Source organism: Anticarsia gemmatalis, chromosome 3 (genome assembly GCF_050436995.1).
Source record: "Anticarsia gemmatalis isolate Benzon Research Colony breed Stoneville strain chromosome 3, ilAntGemm2 primary, whole genome shotgun sequence".
Taxonomy (NCBI): domain Eukaryota; kingdom Metazoa; phylum Arthropoda; class Insecta; order Lepidoptera; family Erebidae; genus Anticarsia; species Anticarsia gemmatalis.
The window spans coordinates 3,724,583-3,746,824 of NC_134747.1; the positions used below are offsets into that span (position 1 = coordinate 3,724,583).

At 33.2% G+C, this 22,242-nt stretch overlaps 1 protein-coding gene across 1 annotated transcript in view; it reads right to left on the reverse strand.

The window, feature by feature from the left end:
• Positions 1 to 1,712: 1,712 nt before the first annotated feature.
• Positions 1,713 to 22,242, reverse strand: part of LOC142987226 (homeobox protein ARX-like) — a 78,330-nt gene continuing 57,800 nt past the window's right edge. The window contains exons 2-5 of the mRNA XM_076135847.1: positions 11,828 to 12,104; positions 10,380 to 10,425; positions 3,570 to 3,766; positions 1,713 to 3,342 (exon numbers count right to left, since the gene is read on the reverse strand). Coding sequence (XP_075991962.1) covers positions 3,018 to 3,342; positions 3,570 to 3,766; positions 10,380 to 10,425; positions 11,828 to 12,104 — 845 coding nt within the window. The 3' untranslated portion in view covers positions 1,713 to 3,017. The remainder of the gene's footprint in view (positions 3,343 to 3,569; positions 3,767 to 10,379; positions 10,426 to 11,827; positions 12,105 to 22,242) is intronic.

Genomic DNA, 22,242 nt, shown 5'->3' on the forward strand with positions numbered 1-22,242 from the left:
CCCGAGTAGATGAGTTCGGGAGGATAAAAATTCGATTACAATTAAATTAACCCGACTCATATTTATTTTACATTAATAAGTATCTGATTTTCAAACCGGTGTTTTGTAGTGGCATGTTATTTTTTTAGGTGGCAATAAATTTGAGTCGATACGCCGTTTTAATAGGATACCTTTGGATATATTTGTTAGGTATTATGACCAATTGACCATGAATGAATTTGACTTATGGTTATGCAGCGATTTTATTTTGTGTTGTAAATATATCATTCGTTTAAATTTCCAGAATCCATGTACAGAATACTGTACTTTGAAACTGTACTTAGGGACAAACAGCGATGGAAAATACATTATAGCAAATATTCGACCGATAAAATTTGAGTTGTTCGACACGGAGAAGAATAAACGAGAAATAACACTTTGTTTTATCTACAATCTCTTGTTTTTACCTAGAATCCACTTTTAGAATGAGTAGGACCTTTCGATTACATCTAATAAACCTGGTGCTTAGATAGCCAGAGATACTGTTATTGTTAAGACCCTGTAATAAGTACTAAGCTGTCATATTTACACACTTTAATTCTTATACTTAATATAAAAAAGCCTAAATGAACACATACTTTATTAGCATACCATAAATCACAAGAAAATTATTTAAAATTCTATTAGTTTATAATTAGGCACAGCCGATTTCACTGATTACAGCAAAACAGAAAGTAGCCATAAAATTTTTCGTCGAAATTAAAAACTAATAAACGTGAGTCACGGCTTTCTTTCAATCAAACGATGGTAAATCATGAGATAATTGAATTTTAGATTAATGGTTAATCACAAACCAATCGGATTCGTCCCACGCGCAGCCCACGACGATTCCCGACGATAGCCGACTATATCCGATGTAATTGCACGTTATTGAATTACATTTTAATTAAATTCGATTATGTAATTAATGTTCCCGCCATTGTTAGGTCGGTTGTGATGGATGACCCGACCCGTGAACGGTTAGCTGCCATATTTTTCAACTTTTGACATGTAATAAGCTATTGATTGATGAAAGAGAATGTTGAAAGGCGAACATTATATCTCTTAACGAGTGCTGTTTTCGCTTATTGAATGTTATATGTCTGATTGTATGTGTACATACATACATGTACAATGATCAGATTCGGTGCGCTACCAGAATACGCATCGATCAACGATATCTTCTTGTTAATCGAATATGTATTGCTTAACTGTTTTAAAGTTTCTCGTAATAGATCGAATCATTTAATAGGCTGTACCAATTCGTGTGATGTAAATATTTAATGGATTTGCGTTGAATACGCTGTAATGTAATAACCTTTTTATGACCGTGTGAATTAGTCGTTGGCGCACTATATTATGCTATGCGTATTCTTGTTTTTCTTTTCTAAAATTTTATTTGATTTACATAAATCAGTTTAAGTTCACTTTGGTTAAGGTGTAGAATGAAACCCACTGCCATGGTCTATTCTTAATAAAAATAGGTACTGTACAAAACATACAATACATTGTATTGATCATTTTAACGAAGAGTTTTACAGTTTGTGAATAAGTGTCATATAATCTATTTGTTTTGATAAAGAGACAGTAAATATATGAAACTCCATCAGATATTTCTCCAGAAGTAATGAAAATGGCTAAAAGTGGATGTGGAGTGAATAACTAACATTGTAGGTATAATAAAACGATAAAAATGTTTCAATACTTTGTTTATTTTATACAAGATAATCCATAATGTTTGTTTTAACAAATAGTAGAAGCGTAGACTCTGTGGTTTGTGCAGCTATTAATAATTTCTCTTCAGCCAGACCGTTGTGGTTTGCAAACCTCTTTGGTGCAACTTAATGTAACGTTTTTAAAAAACGCAAATGTGACAATTTATGTGATGAACCACCATGTTTTTATGCTTTATAGCTTGTATTTTAATAAAATAGTACCGGGTCCTTTGTTTTTTTCTTGTCTCTGATATATTTAAGAACAACAATCCTTTTTAAAGACCGTAGTAACATTGAACCAAAAATGCGTTTGTTCCTAACATAGTGTCATCACTAATATATATTTTTTTAATGATTAATGACCACCAAGACCACTTTCAAATCTTATACAATTTCTACGCAATCCCATTATGCTGAACAAATATTTTTTTATTGGTGTTGGAAAGAAAGAAGATCGAAAAACTAACTTTCATACATAAAAATAAAACATTTTACGATTACTGTATACAATGTAATTTGTAACATAAATTCAATACAAACAGAAACTGAAAAAAATATTTACATCAAGAATAAATACTGGTATAGTAACTCCTTTTATTGTCCGTGTTTTGCATTCATAGATAAATTGTAATACTTTTTAAAGGCACAATAAAGGCATAGACAATCCATAGATCATTATATTCATCCCTTTAATGAAAAAGACTTAAAATACTTATAATCTACAATAAATAACAATAAGGCCTATAATGGACGGATTTCGAGTAACTACAGAAATCTTATAATATACAAACATATAACGCACTAATATTGCCTAAAATAGATATCTTACACGGCTTTATTGCCAAATTATAGTATTTATATAGTTAACTGGAACTGAGTTTATAGTTTCCTAAATTGGAAGAATAATATTACCTTTTATTGACGACATAACTTCAAAAATAATTTTGATTCATTAAGAAAGAACAGAATGGTTAATTTCATCTACCAATTTTGAAGGAGAGAAAGCAAAAATAAATTAAGTAGATCAATGTGCCTAACGAAACCAAAGACAATTCTAAGGATTGAAATACTTATGAAAAAAAAATAGAGAGCTTTTTTTAAACATTTTTTTCATACACGAACTTGTTGTACGAAAACATACTGGCATAAGTATTTCAAACCTTTTATTTTTCGAAGGCAACATTCTATTTTCTGCAAGGAGGATTTCTTCCATATAGGTTCAATTAGCCGACACCATAAAGTCCATAGGAAACAGATTCGATCTCCACAAGACGTCACACCATCTCAACTAATCAAGTCGGTATGGTGCCGCTGTCTTAAGATTTCCAATCTCAATTCGTGTTCTCTTGCAGCCATTCTTAAAGCTGCAATGCTCGAACTTCTTCTTTCAATTTCAGGAGCTGATGGCTGTGTTGGGGGAGACTCACTTCCAGGAGATATTGGGGGTGAGACAGGGGGAGGGTCTGGGGACTGTCGGGGAGGAGCTGCAAGGCCGGCGAGGAGCGAATGGAAGGGAGGACTGGAGGTGTAGAGAGGGGCGCTGAAGAGCGGCGGTCGAGGTAATGGAGCTCCGAGGTATTGAGCACCTAGGACTGGGCCTCCAGCGTACCTGTAGACAATTAAATAAATACATTGTAAGTATAACTGGTAATTGAAGACTTTGCTAAAATTGTATAAGTTGCTTCGAGTAGAGTTATTTATTATTACATTTTTTTGTAGCACTACTGAATAAACTATAATTTATAACTAAAGTATTCTAGAAGCTCTAGAAGCTTGTTCTTCATGCAAAACTCAACTGGAGACAATTGTCTCAAAAGTACAGATGAATAAACTCACCTAAACGACGCCAGAGCATTAGCATCAAATGGTTTTCTAAACCCAAACCCTAGCTGTGAGAAAGGGTTAGGCATCGAGGCGACGACGGACGGCGGGGGCGCACCACCAGCGGCTCCGAGGTAAGGGTTGTAGGGATGCGCCTGGGGACCCACCTTCTCCTGCTTGCGCCATTTAGCGCGCCGGTTTTGAAACCATACCTGAAAAAACGACAATAATTTAGTATGCAATTCCAAAAAGGGTATGTCTTAAGGCATTGTAATGTCTGTTATGCCTTTTTCGAATTAGGGAGTTTTTGGAAAGTTCATACGTGTATCACTTTTAAGGCCAGTTTCTTCATCAAAAGTAAAAGACAAAGTAAGTAAAAACGACAGTCAACTTTGTTTCTTCACAAATTTACTAATAGTTTTATGAAGAAATGAAAAAGTCAATGGCTTTAGCGGTTACTTCAGATATGTATAAAGAAACTGGCCATTAGAGAGAATCGTCAAAATAATGTTTAAATAAAACTATTTTTTTTCGTTACTCCGAGGGTTTGTTGACCAGCTTCAAAGTGACGATAAAAATCATGGAATCAGTTTTTACACTGTTCCTTCCATACAATGTCTCACAATTGGGAGTTCTTCTACAGTAAAAAACCAAAGCTTGTCATAAAATATGGGACCACGAACAGCAGTTTATTACATATAACAACGATAAATGATTGTTGAACAATCTCATTCATATTTCATGATTTCGTCAAATGTCTTTTACAATTATTTATACGCTGATCTCATCAGAAAAACATCGTTACAGCCTACCTTACGTTATAAGCTACATCTAATGAAGGTAAAAAGAAATTGATTCATTTCTTGAACACGTTTGTAGTTATTCTTACATCATAACGCGTATCGCATTCCTTACATGTTTTTGCTCAATAAAAGAAATAAATAGACCCATAAAGCAAATATAGAGACATAAGTTGCGTGTCACGAGTCTCGCCTTATTTATTGCACTTTCAATGAGTAACTCGACAAATAACACCGCGTATCTATCGATACAATCCACCTCAATTTATACATTTTATACAATTATATCCTTCGGACATTTAAATTTAATTGCTACATTGAAACTGAAAGCTATATTTTGTATCAACACAAATCTTACTTTCGTAGCAAAAAACTACAAAATTCTCATCGTATGAAATATTTATATACACAGAAATGTCAGAACAAGTAAAAAATCTTGTCACGAACCGTACAGCGATTATGTAAACTGTTATTTTTATGGCAATTTAAATTAATTCACTTATGATAAATTGTGTATTGTAAAAAATTAAGCGCGTTTCTGTAAATGTCGATGCGGTTTTAGCGGATGCTGTGATAAACAAAAACGTTTTATGTTTACGGTAACCGAGTACAATGTAAAGTGAGTCTTAACATTGTGTTATATGGTTGAACTTTGATACTGTGAGTATGATCTATTAAGTTTACAATGGCCATTACGGATATGACTTCATACGCGGTGAGGCTGTGAATTTATAAATGTTGTAATTGGTGGGGCGAGTGGACGGCATGCGGGTACGGTGTGCAAAAAGGTACCGACTGGGCCCAGGTGCCGTGTTTAATAGCTTAACAGAGTCGCGCATTAAGGTAATGACCACGTCGGTCCGACCGCGCTGCGATCGACCACGCCGAGCCGCTAAAACAGCGCTCCAGGCCCACTCACTACCTTCGTGGAATTGTTTTGACAGATGCGTGCGCGAAATACCAAAGAGCTGCTGGGAACAAATTGTTACCTTTCATGAGAATGTTGAGAAATGTCGAATGGAGGACTATTCACAGAAGAATTATTAAATATCTTTGAGATGTTACATGCTACGTGCTGCTTGATTTATATCTACTTTTTCAATGCCAACGTATGATTTTATAGTATCCGTTACCGAATTCACAATTATATTAAATGTTACACACGTAAGAAAGCAAGAAAACTCTCTTAATTTTACTGAAAAAGATAGTCTCTTAACAGACAGAATGTTTCTGCTATCGATCCTCGCCTCAAAGCGCAATTTTAGCCAACCACGGTCATGATCGAATCAGCTGGTAATATTACAAGAAAATTGCTAATGACCTCATTTAATAAACAAGGGTTTGAAAAATACGCTACTATTAAGGAAATGGATGGTAGCACTTGGATCTTGAGACTGCTAACATTTCTTACAAGTCACGGAAAGGTGTCACCACTTTTATGTACTTGAATGTATATGATTTACATGTGATTATTTTGTACATAAGCGACTACAATGACATGAAGTTTTAGAGGTAGGTTACACAAAGCTTGCTTATATTAGTTTTCTGTATGATTTCTAATGTTTGGTTTTAAGCATTAGGCATGTCTGTTTAAACATTTAAAGATCTTCCAACGATGACGCTAAAGATGACACGTACTAGCGTTAATTTCAATTCACCCGTTTCTTGATGGCTGTCCTCCTTACTCGTTCATTAAACAAACAAAAATATCACGTCACGTTAACCGATTCGCGAAGCTAATCACGGCACTTCAAAGAGCTGGTAGTCTAAAGGCGGGACAAAGTAACCGTAGCCTGGCAACACCGAGTAATTACTGTATTTAAAACCAGCAACAATGTGGCAGCTTTAAACACCGACGTGCTACCTTCGAGAAAGTACTGGCTGAATACATCTGTTCCTTTGCCTACCTCTATGAAGCGGCCGTTTACTTTTTTTAAATGGCGGACAATGAACGACTGTCACGTCAAATAAACATTACAATTATTTTTACAAATTCATCGCAATTAATGTTGTTTTCTAGTTGTTAACGCGTGAGATGTCACATTAGAAGTTTTGTAAATGCATTACGTTTAACTAGCTAACTAATCGGTCTGTGTACACGTACACTCAGTGTGGCTCCTCTCATTATAGTTTTTTCTGTTCCTGTGCCGGTCTAATTTATTTCACATTAGCTTTTTTTGCTAAGTATCAAGCTGCGTGACTGTTTAGGTACTTACATGGCTCACATAAGTCGTCTTCATGCAGGTATGTTTAATCAGATTCCTATATCTATGCACTGCTAACACCTTTTCTTTTTAATTTAAATTCAAGCAAGACAAGACTTTTTGAAATTATTTTTTGTGTTTTCATATTACAAAGGAATTTTAATTAAATTTAGAGTTTAACTTGAGAGTCAGTCCACAAACGCCCTCAATGAATTCCTTCCATACTTAAACGTACCAAGTTATTTTTTACTTATAGTTGTTGCATTATTTCATTATCCTTTACGACGTATGAAGGTATTGCATCCATTAATTATGCCCTTGTATAAAAGCAATGTCGCCAGCAAATTAATTCCATGAATTTACTTACAACTCAACATCTGTTATGAATCGATTATTATACCAGTTCGAGTCGATCCATTGTACGATTCGATTACTTTATCTGTACCACTAATTTGTATTCGAGTAATCGCATCGATTGTGCACAAAATAAAACGTTGCGACAACTAAGTGTGGGGTATGTTCTGTTATTAAAAAAACGTGAATGTCGAGCGGTAAAGGATCTGTGAATGGACGCGGTGGTTTTATTATTGTTTGAATACTTTCTTTGCTGCTAAAATAATCATAGAGCTGGTGTGTTAAGTAAGGTCTTTGTCAGTAAGATTTGCAGCTAAGACATGACATAGGCAAAGAAACGTCTTATTTTTTTTAAATAGCTGCTGAACCTGAAGGAATTTTGTGACATAAATAAAAAATATAACCACGCCAATGTTTTCTACTTATACGACTCTAAAAAGAAATTTACCTACACATTAAATTAAGTGTCCATCTTAAAAATGAAATATTTGACACGCGATTGTTTTTACGATTTTCTCATTGACTCGCTTTTATATTTATTGACTACGCCAGTTAATAATTATGAGAAAATTCAGGAATTTGATCATTAAATTTTATTACGGCCTAGTTTTTTGCGTGGATATTTTATTTATGTGTGTATAAATTAGTTGTAAAATCTGATTCAAGTACGAGATGTTACATGAATCTTTCACACACGATTAAGTATGCGAACGACTCGTAAAAAGTCATAAAAATTAAAAATCATGCCACGTCTCCGCGGGGGTCATAAGATAAAGTATTAGATTTTAATAAATAGTCATTTCGTATTAATATAAATTAATACATTAACAATAATTTCAATATCTACATTTATAATTGTGGTTAATAAGTAAGATTATGAAGTAATCGATTAACATACAGCCTTGCGTGTATAAAAATCAGGTTTTGTCATCTCTTTATGGGCTCAGCTTTATTTGATGATGTTTTATGATGATTTTATTAGCGAAACTTGCGTGTCTATTAAAGTATTATGCTTCAAACGTTTTTTAATTAACTTTAATTTGTTTGTGGAATTACCTACGATTTTGTACCTACTTCTTTCCTCGGATAATCCAAGTTTTATGCATTAGATTTATATAACTAACCAACTAGTGAACTGCGACCGTTTTATTATCCGATAGAGAAAATCTTTTACCATGCTTTGGACTGAATGCTAAAACTTTTCTTAGAAGCAAGATATTTAACAACAGAACAGTCAGCATTTTTTCCCAAAACTAACATTACAAAGTATTATAACTTAGCGAATATATAATATAATACTGAGTGTCACTACTCTCATTCACCGCCTGAACTTGCCGTATCCGCGAGCGTATTCCTCAGTGAATGTAGTACGTAGTTTATTATAGTTATCACTGTGGTCGTTTCTCTGTTTCATTCGATTCGGTCTGGTTTGATTGAAGGTTGTGCTGTGTACTCGGGTCCTTGGACCCATGGGAATTAGTGGTTACTGTGACCGTATTGTAAAGGAACGTGCAGAATGATACGGAACTAGCAAGATTACAAGTGGGTTGTTGTTTTTGGAGCGTGCGAAAGTTATTTTTTAACTGGTGTTCCGATTCAATTTGCTTCCATTTAAATTGACGCCGTTTGTAACGTCTGTCAAAGTCTAATTTGCCCTAAATTTGGCGTAGTTGATTGGTTATAATTAAAGAAATTGATCAACTAGTTTTGCTGACTCCAAAGAGATGATCCGCTATTTCCTTGCATTGTTAAGACAGCCTCGATTAAATTCGCGATTCCGTTTTAAGAGAAAATAATCCGATTCTTTAGCTTATTTTTAAACAATTATTTCTATTGTCTTTTATTTTGCAAATAAGGGTTTTTTAATGCAATGCTATCAATAATGTAAAATACTTGATACGAAACTGATATAATTGTTTATCAATTTAATACACAACGTTTGTCTAGCCCACGGGTAAAGTACATAAGTACTTACAGAATAAATGTTTTCATTGTGATTTTTTTTTTCTCTACGATAACTGGGGTTAGGACGCTTTAGACAAAAAAATATTTAGCTTTGATAGATTTTACTTCTTTCAATTCAAATTACTGTATTACAAAATCAATAATGTAGCGTTGTATATTTACTAATTATCTTTTAAAATTATAAATAACAAGAATTGTGATGTGTTGTTGAGTAACACGTTCTACTGAAAAGGGGATGAATCCTCAATCGGTACATATTATACCATCAATGAATAAAGAGCCCATTGCCAGGCATTGATAATTGACGCGTTAAAATATAATATATTAAATAGCTATTCCCCGTTCTATAATAATCAGAGTGGCTTAAATATCGTCAAATGGTATACTTGAATTCTAGGTTGAAATAAGTGTCATTTTTGTACAAAAAGTAAGTAGCTGAGTTGGCTACAAAGTTGTAAACAATATTCCTAAGTTGTTTTTCACGCAATTAACAACCATGTAACGAACACTCATCAGTTTTACAAGCAATTAAGACAGTTTGGTCATCACGAATTAAGTACAAAATTGATATTAAGCCATGAACCTAATGTATTGGATATAGACTATAGGCTATCACCTGACGTCGCCCGTGTGTCCCGACCTTTACTCTTGAGTACGTAATTTCATTAATGCGAACATGCTATGGACCACAATTATAGCTTGTAATGAGATATCAGCTGAATGTTATTACCTGTTAAATAATTATCTGGTATGCTAAGTAAATGTAATGGCGGATAATGGCAAATAAACTAAAAAGACGTTCGTTTTTTATTACTCTGTTGCTACTTAGTTGATAACTCTTAGCTTAAAGGTAGAAAACCTATATTTATTTTTAGAGAAACAACTACAACCTTCATTTTGATTTTCACTACATAGTCGGTTTCCACAATCTGTCCCTATGTATGCTTAGATCTTTAAAACTACTCAACGGATTTCGATGCAGTTTCTTCGATAGATAGAGTGATTCAAGAGGAAGGTTTATGTGTTAAAATTGTAAAGATTTTTGTAAAATAACTTTCAAACTACCCGGTGTCTAGTAAGTAGTAAGTTTGAGCAAAGTTTTCAGCGATTCTTTTTCATTTTTGTTTTCTTTGTAACAGTCATAGGAAACTATGCCCTTACAGTCTCGTCTTCGTAAATGACAGGTAATGTTTAGTAATTTAACTATTCCTTGGATTAAGTTGTCAGACGATGAAAAACTGCCGTTTAGTGCAATTAGTTGATTCTTATTTTTCTTTTTATGGTGATATAAAAAAGGCGGCATATAATATAAAATATAATGTTCAAAGAACACAATAAATTATGGTTGTCAATTTACTAGTATATATTGTAATCTTGGCAAAGTGTTATAAAATGTGCTTTTTATTTATGGGACACATTTACCCGTCAAGACCTATTTTCGTCGGTAACTATTGCAAGTATACAAAATATTTTTTAGTTCTTGAAATTAAATTAATATTTACCTGTATTCTAGCTTCTGTTAACCCGATTTTCATTGCTAACTCCTCTCTGAAACAAAAAGAGTTTAATATTAAGGATAAACTCTTAGCAATAAATACTATCGTATCACTAAAACTTTACTAAAAAATGCTTAAGTGGTGATTAATTGAAGGAGATAAAGATTCCGGGCTGAAAAAATAGTTTTTAATAAAACAAATTATTTTTTCACTTGTTAGGCTTGTGCTACATTAATATTCGGTTCGACAATATTTATCGAATAACAAAATCGACTCGACCCACTTGTTTGGCCTGTGCCGATCGGGTTCATCTACATTATGACACAAACTCGATTTTTCCCCACCGGCTAGGCCGATATTGAGGCCGATAATGAGTGTTGAAAGCCTTACGAAATATTATTTTATTTTTCCTTAATTACTCCATCAAAAGCGATTAGATATTAGCTAGAACATGTTTCTATCTATACTTTAAACAAAAAAAGAGTTTAAATATGCCAGTAAATACTGAAGCATGTTTATAAAAATAGTTTGTAATTTCTAGTGATTATAGGAAATTCAAGTGAATAATGGAGCGTTTGAGTTGCAAGTTGACTCCGTATAAAGGTGTAGCGATCATGCTCCTAATTACTACATGTGACAAGGTGAGACGTCCACAATATTGAGTTATTACGCAGGTGGACTCTTTCATAGCAATATTCTTTAGTAGCCTCTTAAAACATGAGAAAATTTACTACCTTTGTCTGTACACAGGTTGTCTAATTTATGTAATAAGAAATGCAAACCTTTTTGGTCTTCATAAGCTGTTAGCTGTCTATGATTACGCGGGAAATTATTTGACAGCTGTCAATTTTTTTTTTAATTTTCCTTTTTTTTCGTATGTATGTTATGTGTGTGATAAATATTTTAATCTATAATATTTAACAAAACAACAAATGAGAGATAAAGTGCAATAAATTGTTGTTAGGATTAGAGTGGATTACAATAATCCGGGGCAATTAATTTACTAAGCTGCTCTGTATCTGTTAAGGAATTCTGTTATCGCAATTATCAAGTACTGCCCTATAAAATAAGGAATTAAATAAGAAACACACGACTATTATCGTTTTTAACACTACGGTATTATCGTTGATAAATTATAAATTAATGCAATGTGCTAACAAATTTTATTATTATCACTTTTTGCTGATTAACACATTTCGGTATAATTACAAAAGGTTTAATTACGATGTAAGTAGCCGTCAACATTGCACTCCTTTTATTACAAAATGGCGTACGTAAAACTGTATGACTATCAGAGAAAATCAAATACTATTTTTATATACAGTTTTTTAGATGCAGTAACTATATTCAACAACTTTAGTTGTCTTCATATAAGCACCTGGGCACCCGCATTTCCCAAACGATAGCACTTTCTATAAAGGTTATAAGTTGAAAATGCTCACCACAACACTCACCTAGTAAAAACATCAGGATAATGTGTCCTGGAGAAGGCTTTCTCTAGTTCTTCAAGCTGGAAACTGGTGAAGGTGGTCCTATACCGTCTCTGCTTTCTTTTTGGCGCGAATTCATCAGCATCATCGCTGTCTGCGGACCCTGGGACCGGCCGGTCTGAGGGCGACTGGTCGGCGCGGGAGAGCTCGGGGGTGGTCCGGGGAGAGTCGTCTTTAGGGGCCTCTGAGACCCCCATGCTGGCAGCGTATTTTTGATACTCTTGGCTCTGGGTGTAGTATTCTGGAAAGAAGAAAATTTTGATTAAATGGTCTGTTTTCGTATAATAAGTTTATTAATACATAGTGATATATGTGTGTTTTAATTTGATCTTAACTTGGTTTATGGTTGGTTTTTTTATCACTTGATTTTTTATCGAATATTAACTACGTTTGAAAGATAGACATTAACTATGAAAACATCAAAATAATTTTTAAAATAATATTATTGACGATGAATAAGTAAGCCCTTAGAAGGTTAGTCTTTTAATTACTGAACGAATACTGGAGGAAAAAATGAAAATAAATGTAGGTTAATAATTATAGCAATTGTTTTGATCAAGATCTTTTAATTAAGCCGCAGACAGAAGTTATTTGTAATTCATATATTTTATAACAAGCGCGATGAAGCGTTGGAATTAAAGTAAATTAATAACATGACCTAAATATGATAACGAGATTAAATAAGTCTTTATTTTTGTTATAAATGAAGTGATTATAGAATTCATTTATATGATTCTATCAAAGATGAGATCAGTTTTGGTGAATTATGAAGTAATAACATTTTACATTCGGACGAGTTAGTTTCTATACCGATAAATAATGAACAAATATTATAATACAGTGAAGTAAAACTTTGACAGGGATTAAAACGACTTATCAGGCTTATGGAATTTAAAAACGAATTTATTTTGCGAAATATATTGTAATGAAACATAAAATATGCTACTAATATTTTGTCGTCAATGTGGTGTCGCCAAGGCTATAAAAATGGCAGGTATTTTTCTTTTTGTTGGCTTAGGTAAGTTTAGAGGGCAACGATGTTTGTCCCACAAACCACCAGTTAAAGGTATGTATATCAAACACAACAATGAACACTATCAAAAATTTGGGTTTGTTTTGCAAGAATCGGGATTGAAACTTATTAACTAATAGCCAATTTGCCAAACAAATCATATTATATCAATTCATAATTTCGCATGTCATTCGATAGTACAGGAAACCTGTAAAAATAGTGCAGCACTCTATTCTTTTAAAACTGTAATTGGTTAAAAAAAATGCAGTTTATTGCTGTGTTTGCAACTTTTTGTTCGTTGCATTAAAACGAGTTATTATGTCTCAGTACACGTGGTATGTATACAAATAAGTGTATACTTTATAGTAATTGAACATAATCGTTAGAATCAATTTGTGCGCTAATTACTTAAGGCTGGGTAGAGCGATGCGTGTGACTGTTAATACAAATACAGCGATGTATTGTAAACAACAATTTATTTTGATGAACTGAACAAAGTAATCATAGCCAATTAGAAACTTGATTACTGGACAAATTAGTAGTTATACTCTTGTTCGAACGGGCTAAAGAAATATCGTCATATGTGTCACGAGCTAGTGTTCAGAAGTGCCTTTTTCTACAGCGGCTACTATCGAGTACCGGGTCTCACTGAACCCGCTGGTGGCCGGACTGTCATACAAAATCTTTCATATTTAGCCGGTTGTCGATAGTAGATAGCAGTAGGAAAAAGCCCCTCTGTTTGAGATCAAACAATGTTAATTACTTTCCTTCTATTATTGAAAATTCCAACAACACAATTTTTTTAACATTTCTTCCTTAAGACTTATTAATATGGAAAAACTGAATTGTGAGAAGATATAAAAAAAAAAATGGTTGACACGCCGAGGCTTAAACAATCGGTTTAGCGCCTCTAGCGGGCGTCGTGGAAATTATTTTGGCAGTACTTTTTCACACGTCAAACTCGATGGTTTCAATTGTAGAGAATCGTGCTACAGTTGTCTAGTTTTAATTAAAGTCTTCGCCATAGCCGATATTTGGCTAAGATGACATTCACCCGTCTTAAAAATCTTTAAACAACAGTTTCATTATTTAAGGCCTTTGTTTCACAAAGTAGATTAATTGTATTATTGAAGGCATATTAAAAAATGTTGCCGTGATATAAAACTATAACAATTACCTGACCTCAGTTCTTGTAATCAATTGTGTCGTTAATTTCACTTAATGTCATTAATATAATTGATCACTGATTATGGTGTTATGGTTTTAATTGGACCTTTATACTAGAAAATGAATCGTAAATAATTATCTGTAATGATTTCTGAACACTTAGTTACATGGTAAATAACTGTGACTTTCCAGGACTGATATTTGTTTGATATTTTTTTGTTAGGCATTAATATTCAATTCAAGGTGTCTACGGCATCCTAATTTAGTTCTAACTTGCATAATATACTAAAAAGGTTTTTAGAATATTTTATAGTATTTCTGATGATTGGAATTATTAATCAAAATGATGTTTAAATTAAAGTTGCTTTATATTTCATCTCTGTTCTAATAGTTAGACTAAAGGCCTAACAGTATAATACATTCGTAATCTAATACTGACCCACATTTTGACTGCGATAGTGTTAAAAATAAACTGACACATTTTTGCAACAAAAGTATGGACGTATAATGCATATAGTACCTACTATATTTATTTGTCTATATAAATAGAACTGCATCCATTAAATGTAGATAAATGTTAATATCTTCCAGTAATCTCGAGTTACGTATACTGTGTGTTAATAGTGGGATCTTTTCCTTTTGTATGTAAACCAGAAGTGTGGGGAAACACATCGATAAATCAATTATAATTAATAGACTTTGTATAACAACTACTTTGATATAAACTTGTTCTAGTCTTTGTTGCATTGAGAGTAAATTGTCGATAGAAATATGTATTTTAACTTATAATTCAGTTTAGCCCGGATAAAACACTATCTTAATCTAACACTAAATCAGTAGTTAGGTTAACAGGCGGAATTTTGAGAGTGATTTAGTTGACAGTTTATCTATTGGATAGGTTATCCGACACTCATTTTAAAGGGCTGTTATTATATGTAATAACTAGCTGACCCGCGCAACTTCGCTTGCGTCACGTAAGAGAGAATGAGTCATAATTTTCCCCGTTTTTGTAACATTTTTCGTTACTACTCCGCTCCTAATGGTCGTAGCATGATGATATATAGCCTATAACCTTCCTCGATAAATGGTCTATCTAACAGTGAAAGAATTTTTTAAATCGTACCGGTAGTTCCTGAGATTAGCGCGTTCAAACAAACAAACAAACAAACAAACTCTTCAGCTTTATAATATTAGTATAGATTAACGGATGATTGAAAGATGAGTTAAATGGAAACGAAAATACATTAAATCAGCATTTTGCGTGTAAATTCTGACTTAAAAAACTAATCGTAATGGAAGTGACACTAATTAATGAAAAGCCTAGACAATTAATGATTGAATCCTTGTATCATTGTTCTCAGAAAACAATATCACATTTACATCATAATCCAATAAATTCGTAATTATCCGTGATCAGTTGTGACATGTTCCTCATTGTCTGTAAATGTCAATTAACACTCTTTCCTCGATTAAACGATTTTCACAGAAAAAATGACCAAAAAAAAATGAAAATCGTACGTTATAGATGGCGCCACCAGTTTATGCAAATTGCAACTACAGGGCGTTTTCCTACCACTGTTGATAGAGAATTGGCTAGCTGTAGACAAATTTTGATGAAAGCCCGATCAGCGCCCCTAGTGGGTACAATAGGAACTAATAAAATTATAATACACTTGAGATGTCAAATTCTCTATACTTGATATTACCGACTGTTGAAAATTGCGCTGCAGTAATTGCATCAGATTTTTTCATACAAAATAATGCGGAATGAAGGAAATAAAAACCAAAATAAATATTTTAAAACGGAAACGAAAGATCGCGTGCGATTGAATTAACAAATGACTGAAATAAAATTTACAAATTGGCCGCGGAACACGGAAGCATTTTTGAAATTAAATGTGATTTTTTTGCGCCGCCATTTATTTGTGCTGTTATTTGATTAATACTTTATTTTTCTTTATTATGTGTTAAGAACTACGCCTCCTTCTGTAGCACGATTTTCTACAGTCGGTACAAACGAGTGTCGAGAATCTGACATAAAAATTGTACTGAACAATTAGTCCTTCTGCCAGGGGCGCTGATCAGGTTTCCATAGAAAAAACATAGTTTCTTTCATTTACCCATAATTTAATTTGATTTTGTTCCAAATTAATTAATGCTATGTGTTTTTATTCCTACTTTTCATTTCCGCGTAAAGCACATTTAAGTAATCATTATTATCTCAAAAAATCACTACGTACGTCATATAATTAAACATTATGAAACTATTGGCATCTAATCATTTTGCATTAGATATTTATTTTAAAATTAGAAATCATGTAATCATTATCTTACTAATCTCGAGCGCCAGGTAAATTGTACTAATGCAAACTTAGAATTTTGTTCGATATTTTTAAAAATTAAATATGATCTCATTATTTTTGTAGTACAGGGCGCGGGTGTCCGCCTGTAGTGAGAGTGTAGGCGAATAAAATGTATTATCAATGTGTAAATTAACAAAAAACCTATTACTGCTCTACTGCTCATTCCGCGCAAAGGTACTTTACCGGAATGAGGCAGGATTAGGCCTTACAGTTAGGGTCTAAACATATATTTTTGTTTTTAGCACTCCTATTTTTTTTATGTGATGACACCGTACCTTTCAACCTTCAAATAAGGCTTGTCAACTAACTTTATTTTTATTCAAAAATACGTATGTAATAAAAATATTCACTACACGTCACTCACTTGCACAAACACCCATTTCATCCACTTTTCACCTTAGCTGGTTCACAAATGAGGTGGTTCTATTAAAACGGCTGATAACGCCTGATAATGCAGCTCCTTACTGATTTTATCATAGCGAATTGGATTACGTGTGTATGTTACTATTCTGATTATTCGTTTGAAGGTGTTTTGTTAGCGCCGTTTATCTAGGCCCGTGTTTACAAGGTTAAGGGATGTGGGTGCGGTTTGGAAGTTGATGGGTGAGCGATAGGTGTAGAAGTTTTTCGGTTTTTTTTATTTATGAGTGAAATTCGGTAATTTGTATAAATTATTGCATGATGTACGATTTTATTGGCACCATTTCGCAGCGAAAAAATGCTATAATTTTCTTTTATGAAGTACTAATGTATTGATTTGATCAAGATCAATTTTATTAATACTTAACTTCACTTCTGAAAATATACTTACATTTTATACTGGAAATGACTAAATTTCTTTAGGAACCCTATCCTCTACCAGGATTATGTATTAAGAAAATCAAAGTGTAACTTTTCCAATCCAAGAATCGAACCCGGAACCAAATAATTGTCCACTGCACACGCGTCTAATCCATCATAGATCAAAGGTCTTCATTTATTATAGAATACCTTCATTCAATACATATCACAATAATTAGTTCTAAGAAATAATTAATTGAATTGACATAAAAAATGTACATCAACGTTTTATTGTAATTAGCGATAAATGTCTAAGAGCAACGTTAATAATTATGTAATAGCTGTTCTATGGGAAATACTATAAAAATATATAAAAGTATAGTTATATTTATTTTTTAGCTATTAGTACGTAAACGATAATATAAAAGATCAAATGGTCGATTTTCTGCAACCAACGTGAAAATTTGAACCGAAAATGTATCAGCGCCGTCTAGCGTCTTTTAAAAGAACTAATTTTGACAAGTGACTTGTATAATATGTCAAATAGGAAACACAAAGGCAGTGCGATTGTACCAAGCGTAGAAAATCGCTCTACGATGGTCATAGTTACTAACCAGTTTAATGAAACGGTTAACAATATTTTGTTTAAGTTAATGAATATAATATCTGTGGTTTTGTTTTTATCAGTTTATTCCAAGCGGAAGGCCTAAAAGTTTGTGACCTATTTGTAACACACCAAAGGACCCGCCCTGTATATTAGGACATTGAGGATCAATAGACGTAAGCTCTACATTTTAAAGAAGTTTATAAGACTCAAGTCATGACAAGTCAGTGGTTAACTACTACTTATTACAATCAAAATACCGTAGTAACATGAGCAAACATTAAATTCTCTACCTAACAAGTAACAATGCTTGTTCAATTTAGATAATATTAATAGATAATCCACTAAACAATAGTTTTTATTTAAAACACGACACGAAACTAAAATAGATTTGGGCTATCACAATCAATTCTTTCATTCATCGCGTACTCGGCGACTTGTTATCTCCCATCACGATTAAGCAATTACCGAAGAGACAAAGATCAAAGCTATCGCACCTAAAATATATCGTATATTACGATAAAATTAAATAATCTGAGTAATGCAGTATTCGATCTAATTAATTTTACAAATAAAATCTGATCTAACCACAAAAGTTCCGAACTCTAGATCGTAAGATTAGATGACAATTGCGATAACAATATGTCGACGATAGCGCCTTTCGATACATACGAGCTGACTCACTAACTCACCCGAAAACAATATAAAATGATTACAGATCGTTTGATCGCGACTGATTACATTATTTTACATTTTTTTGATTTAGTTTACATTTTATTCCACGGTCTCCATTTGCGTTATCTGTAATGAAATCGGTGGAATCAGAAAAATCAATTAGAAAATTGAAATTATTCTGATAAATAATTACGGTGGCATAATGTACAATTAAAGTTATTATGTTGTACACGTGTGTGGGAAATTGGATTAATTTCAAGCCGTATTTCTTGTATAGTAGAATACTTCCATTGTGGATATAATTGGATCACTGATCATAAAACTGTGGCTGATATTGACAAAAAGTACGCATTGAAAACGCCATAAAAGTTCGCTAGTACGGTAATAAATGCACTTAATTTACATAATACAGAGAAAGTAGTCACCAAGTTCATCAATACACGAGTAAAAACAACTAACAGCAATTTAATGAAGCCACTAATTACAGTAAGAAATGTACTAACACCATCATTAGGTGTAACACTACCTATAGAAAGCCAACATATTACGGGAAGATGGTAAACGTAGAGAAATCGTTACCTCACTTATGGTTTTACCCTTATGTATTCAACAGTACTTAATGACCGAATGAATCAACAACGTGATGGGATTACCTAGAAGGCTCTTAATCAATTTACTTCTTATGTACACTCGCGTACACACGAGGTATCAATTCATTATCTACTGAGTGAACTTGCCCGGCCTTAGACTGAAGAAACGCTTGCGGTAATTGTTTACAAGAAACTCGGCAGGCTATTTTCAATAGATCTAGATGTTGATATTGGTTATTTCCGTAGTAAATTGATGGAACAAGGTTGCAATTAAGTTTCAAAGTAGTTTCAGTAGATTGATATGTATAAAATAATAGTTCTTAGATTCTCACAGTGAATAAGTCTTGTTTTTTGTTACGCTTTGTTTTAATTCATAACCATTTTATAGAATGTGAATAAGTAAGATAAAAATGAAAATGTCAAAGTCTACATTAGACGCAATCATTTCTAATCAAGCGCTTTATGTAAGTGACAGACATCATAATTTTTTATTCATCCATTTTATCATAAAGTTATCTCATATATTTTGTTTCCGTAGTTTTCCTGTTTCCTTCAACCAATTTGGGTAATTACGTGTTTTAGCCGGAAATGTTATACAAAATAATTCCAAGTATCGGTGTGCTAATATCGCCCTTATCTGGTGTGAATAAGATGTAGGATATTTGATTATAATTGAATAGCGATAGCCATACTGAGTCTCATATTTTTCGGAAAAGACTGTGACGTGTGAGAAATTTCACAAGAATTTGTATTTGGCACCGATTAGTATGTTTTTCTAGACAAATTGTTATCGGATTATCAGTACTTTAGAAACATTTAGAGCTAGTTTTTCAATTGTCAGAAAATATTGTAGAATAACTAGTTTTTGATGTTATTGACAGAATTATCGGCAATTAGATGAGAGAGAGGAAGTTTGTTTCAAGCGCCAAAATTGTTTTTTTTTAATCAGTCATTAATCATTAAGGTAATTTTTAATTAATTTACGAAATAAGTTATGGAAACAAGAGCAGTGGTATTTTGACAATTCAGATATGCGGCAATATAGCTACTAAAAGTGCCATCTTGTAATATGAATTGCAAAATACATGTTTATATCTTGACGCCACAAGATATTTTTTTGCTGATCGTACTAAGGAGCTAGATTTTCTTAGAAGGTTTTCCTTTAACGATTGATACGTCTCGACTCTAGTTAGATAAGGCTGTCGTTTCATACTTCGATTAGAAACTAGGATTATGCAAAATAATGTATTTCTTTTTAGTCGGCGACCCGACGGCTATTCTTTACGAATCGTAAAGGTCGAGTGGTCTTAGTAGTGTTTGACATTTGTTTACAGTAAATTAGTGCCCTTTTCATGCGCTAGAATCGCGCCTATCCTCCTACTATCATAAATGCGAAAGTTGTTTGTATGTTTGTTTGTTATGTTTTTACGCAAAAACTACTGAAGTACTTCTAATATAACGTGGTACTTTACACCCCGGGAAATCATTTTACGCGAATATACCTACTTATATTTTTTTATTGATACGATAATCGTTTGTCGTTTCATTGTAATCTTCAGACCGATTTAGTTCTAACAGAAAATCCAGGTGGCACTTCAATAGTACATGGAATCGAATTTATGAAGTAGCAATTTACTCGAACCAGCTAATTCTAATAACAGTATAGCCATAGCATGTTGCTATCTGTATTAGGAATACAATTTTAGCTATATGCAATTAAGTTTATAATGCACTCGGTATGTAGGGCAATTTGTAGCTTAATAGAGCCACAATTAATGTTTGATTGCGTTCCAGGTACTATTCAATTGAGTACTATCGAACGATCTCGTGCATTTTATTTGTGGAGTCGTTTTAATTTGTTCGTGTATTATTGACGGTCCTTGAGTTGCTTATGGCGTATTTAATAAGGATAATGGGATTACTTTTAAATGTATTATTTCTTTATTGATGAAGTACGTGTCTGGATCTATGGCACGGTAGATGTTGTATCCGACTGTCGATCATGAGGTCTCGGGTTAGATGCTTGGGTCGGCAAAAAGTAAGGTTTGTTATCATTTATATTAGAATATTTTCAAAAGTAGCTCGAAGTTTGTATACGGTAATAGGTTCACCCGCTATTACATAAGACTAACATGATTAATGGCAATATGCGGGTGTATTTCGTACACCTTTGTTTAAGCCTTCGTATAAAACAGACATGACAGTATGTATGTGCCTTACGTGCTCAAATTATTTTGTCGTACGCTGGTATAAATTGTCATTAATGTTCAAGTCATTTAGTAATTTTGAAACATCAACTGCTAAATTATAGTTGCTTAATTAAATATAACTAGCCTTGATCAGTCAATAATTCTTAGGAAATGACATTAATTAATCCTTTATACATATATTAAGTCATTCTTCAATGTCCGCAACTAGTTATACATTTAATGATTTAAAAGCGATTATAGTTCGACATGAGAGCAAATAGTTGGGGTGCCTTGGTCGGATGCGCGTGGGCAATGATTACAAGTAATTATTTAATTGCGCCCGCGCAGGTCGTGACACCGCTGTTTGCGAACACTATTTGCCTTTGGGTTTTTACATAATTACTGTTATTTATAATGATTGTTAGTTTTCGCATTTGTTTTTAATTTAATAAAAGTTTCTGATTTACGTCACTAGATGTCATTAGGTATTCATCGAGAGGTTTACTTTTAAAAATTCACACGATATATTTTGACAACCTTTGTAATTTAAGCGAAGCAGTCGAAGTAATGATAGCCGAGTGGCATAAGCTGGCAACTCGCACGCAAGACGTTGATGGTTCGAACCAGAGTCAACACACAAATGATTTTTCGAAGTTGTACCTATATGTGTATTAGAAATAATTATTATCATTTACTCTAACGAAGTGACGAACTGACGTAAAAACTTGCATACCTTAAAAATTCAACACGTTTCTTGAACGAGGTGAACTCAAGGTCTAACCCTTCCATCGTTTGCGAGAAGACCCATGCCCATCAGTGGGGCAGGCAAACAAAAAAACAAAGTTTTTGATTCCTGTCACTAGATGTCACTGTGTCATCTACAGTTTTATATGAAAATTTTCACATGATATATTATATTGTAACTGCTTTACAAAGAAACATATACATAGGATTTTGTCACTTCCAATCAATTTCAAAACCGTATAGGAATGAAAAGGA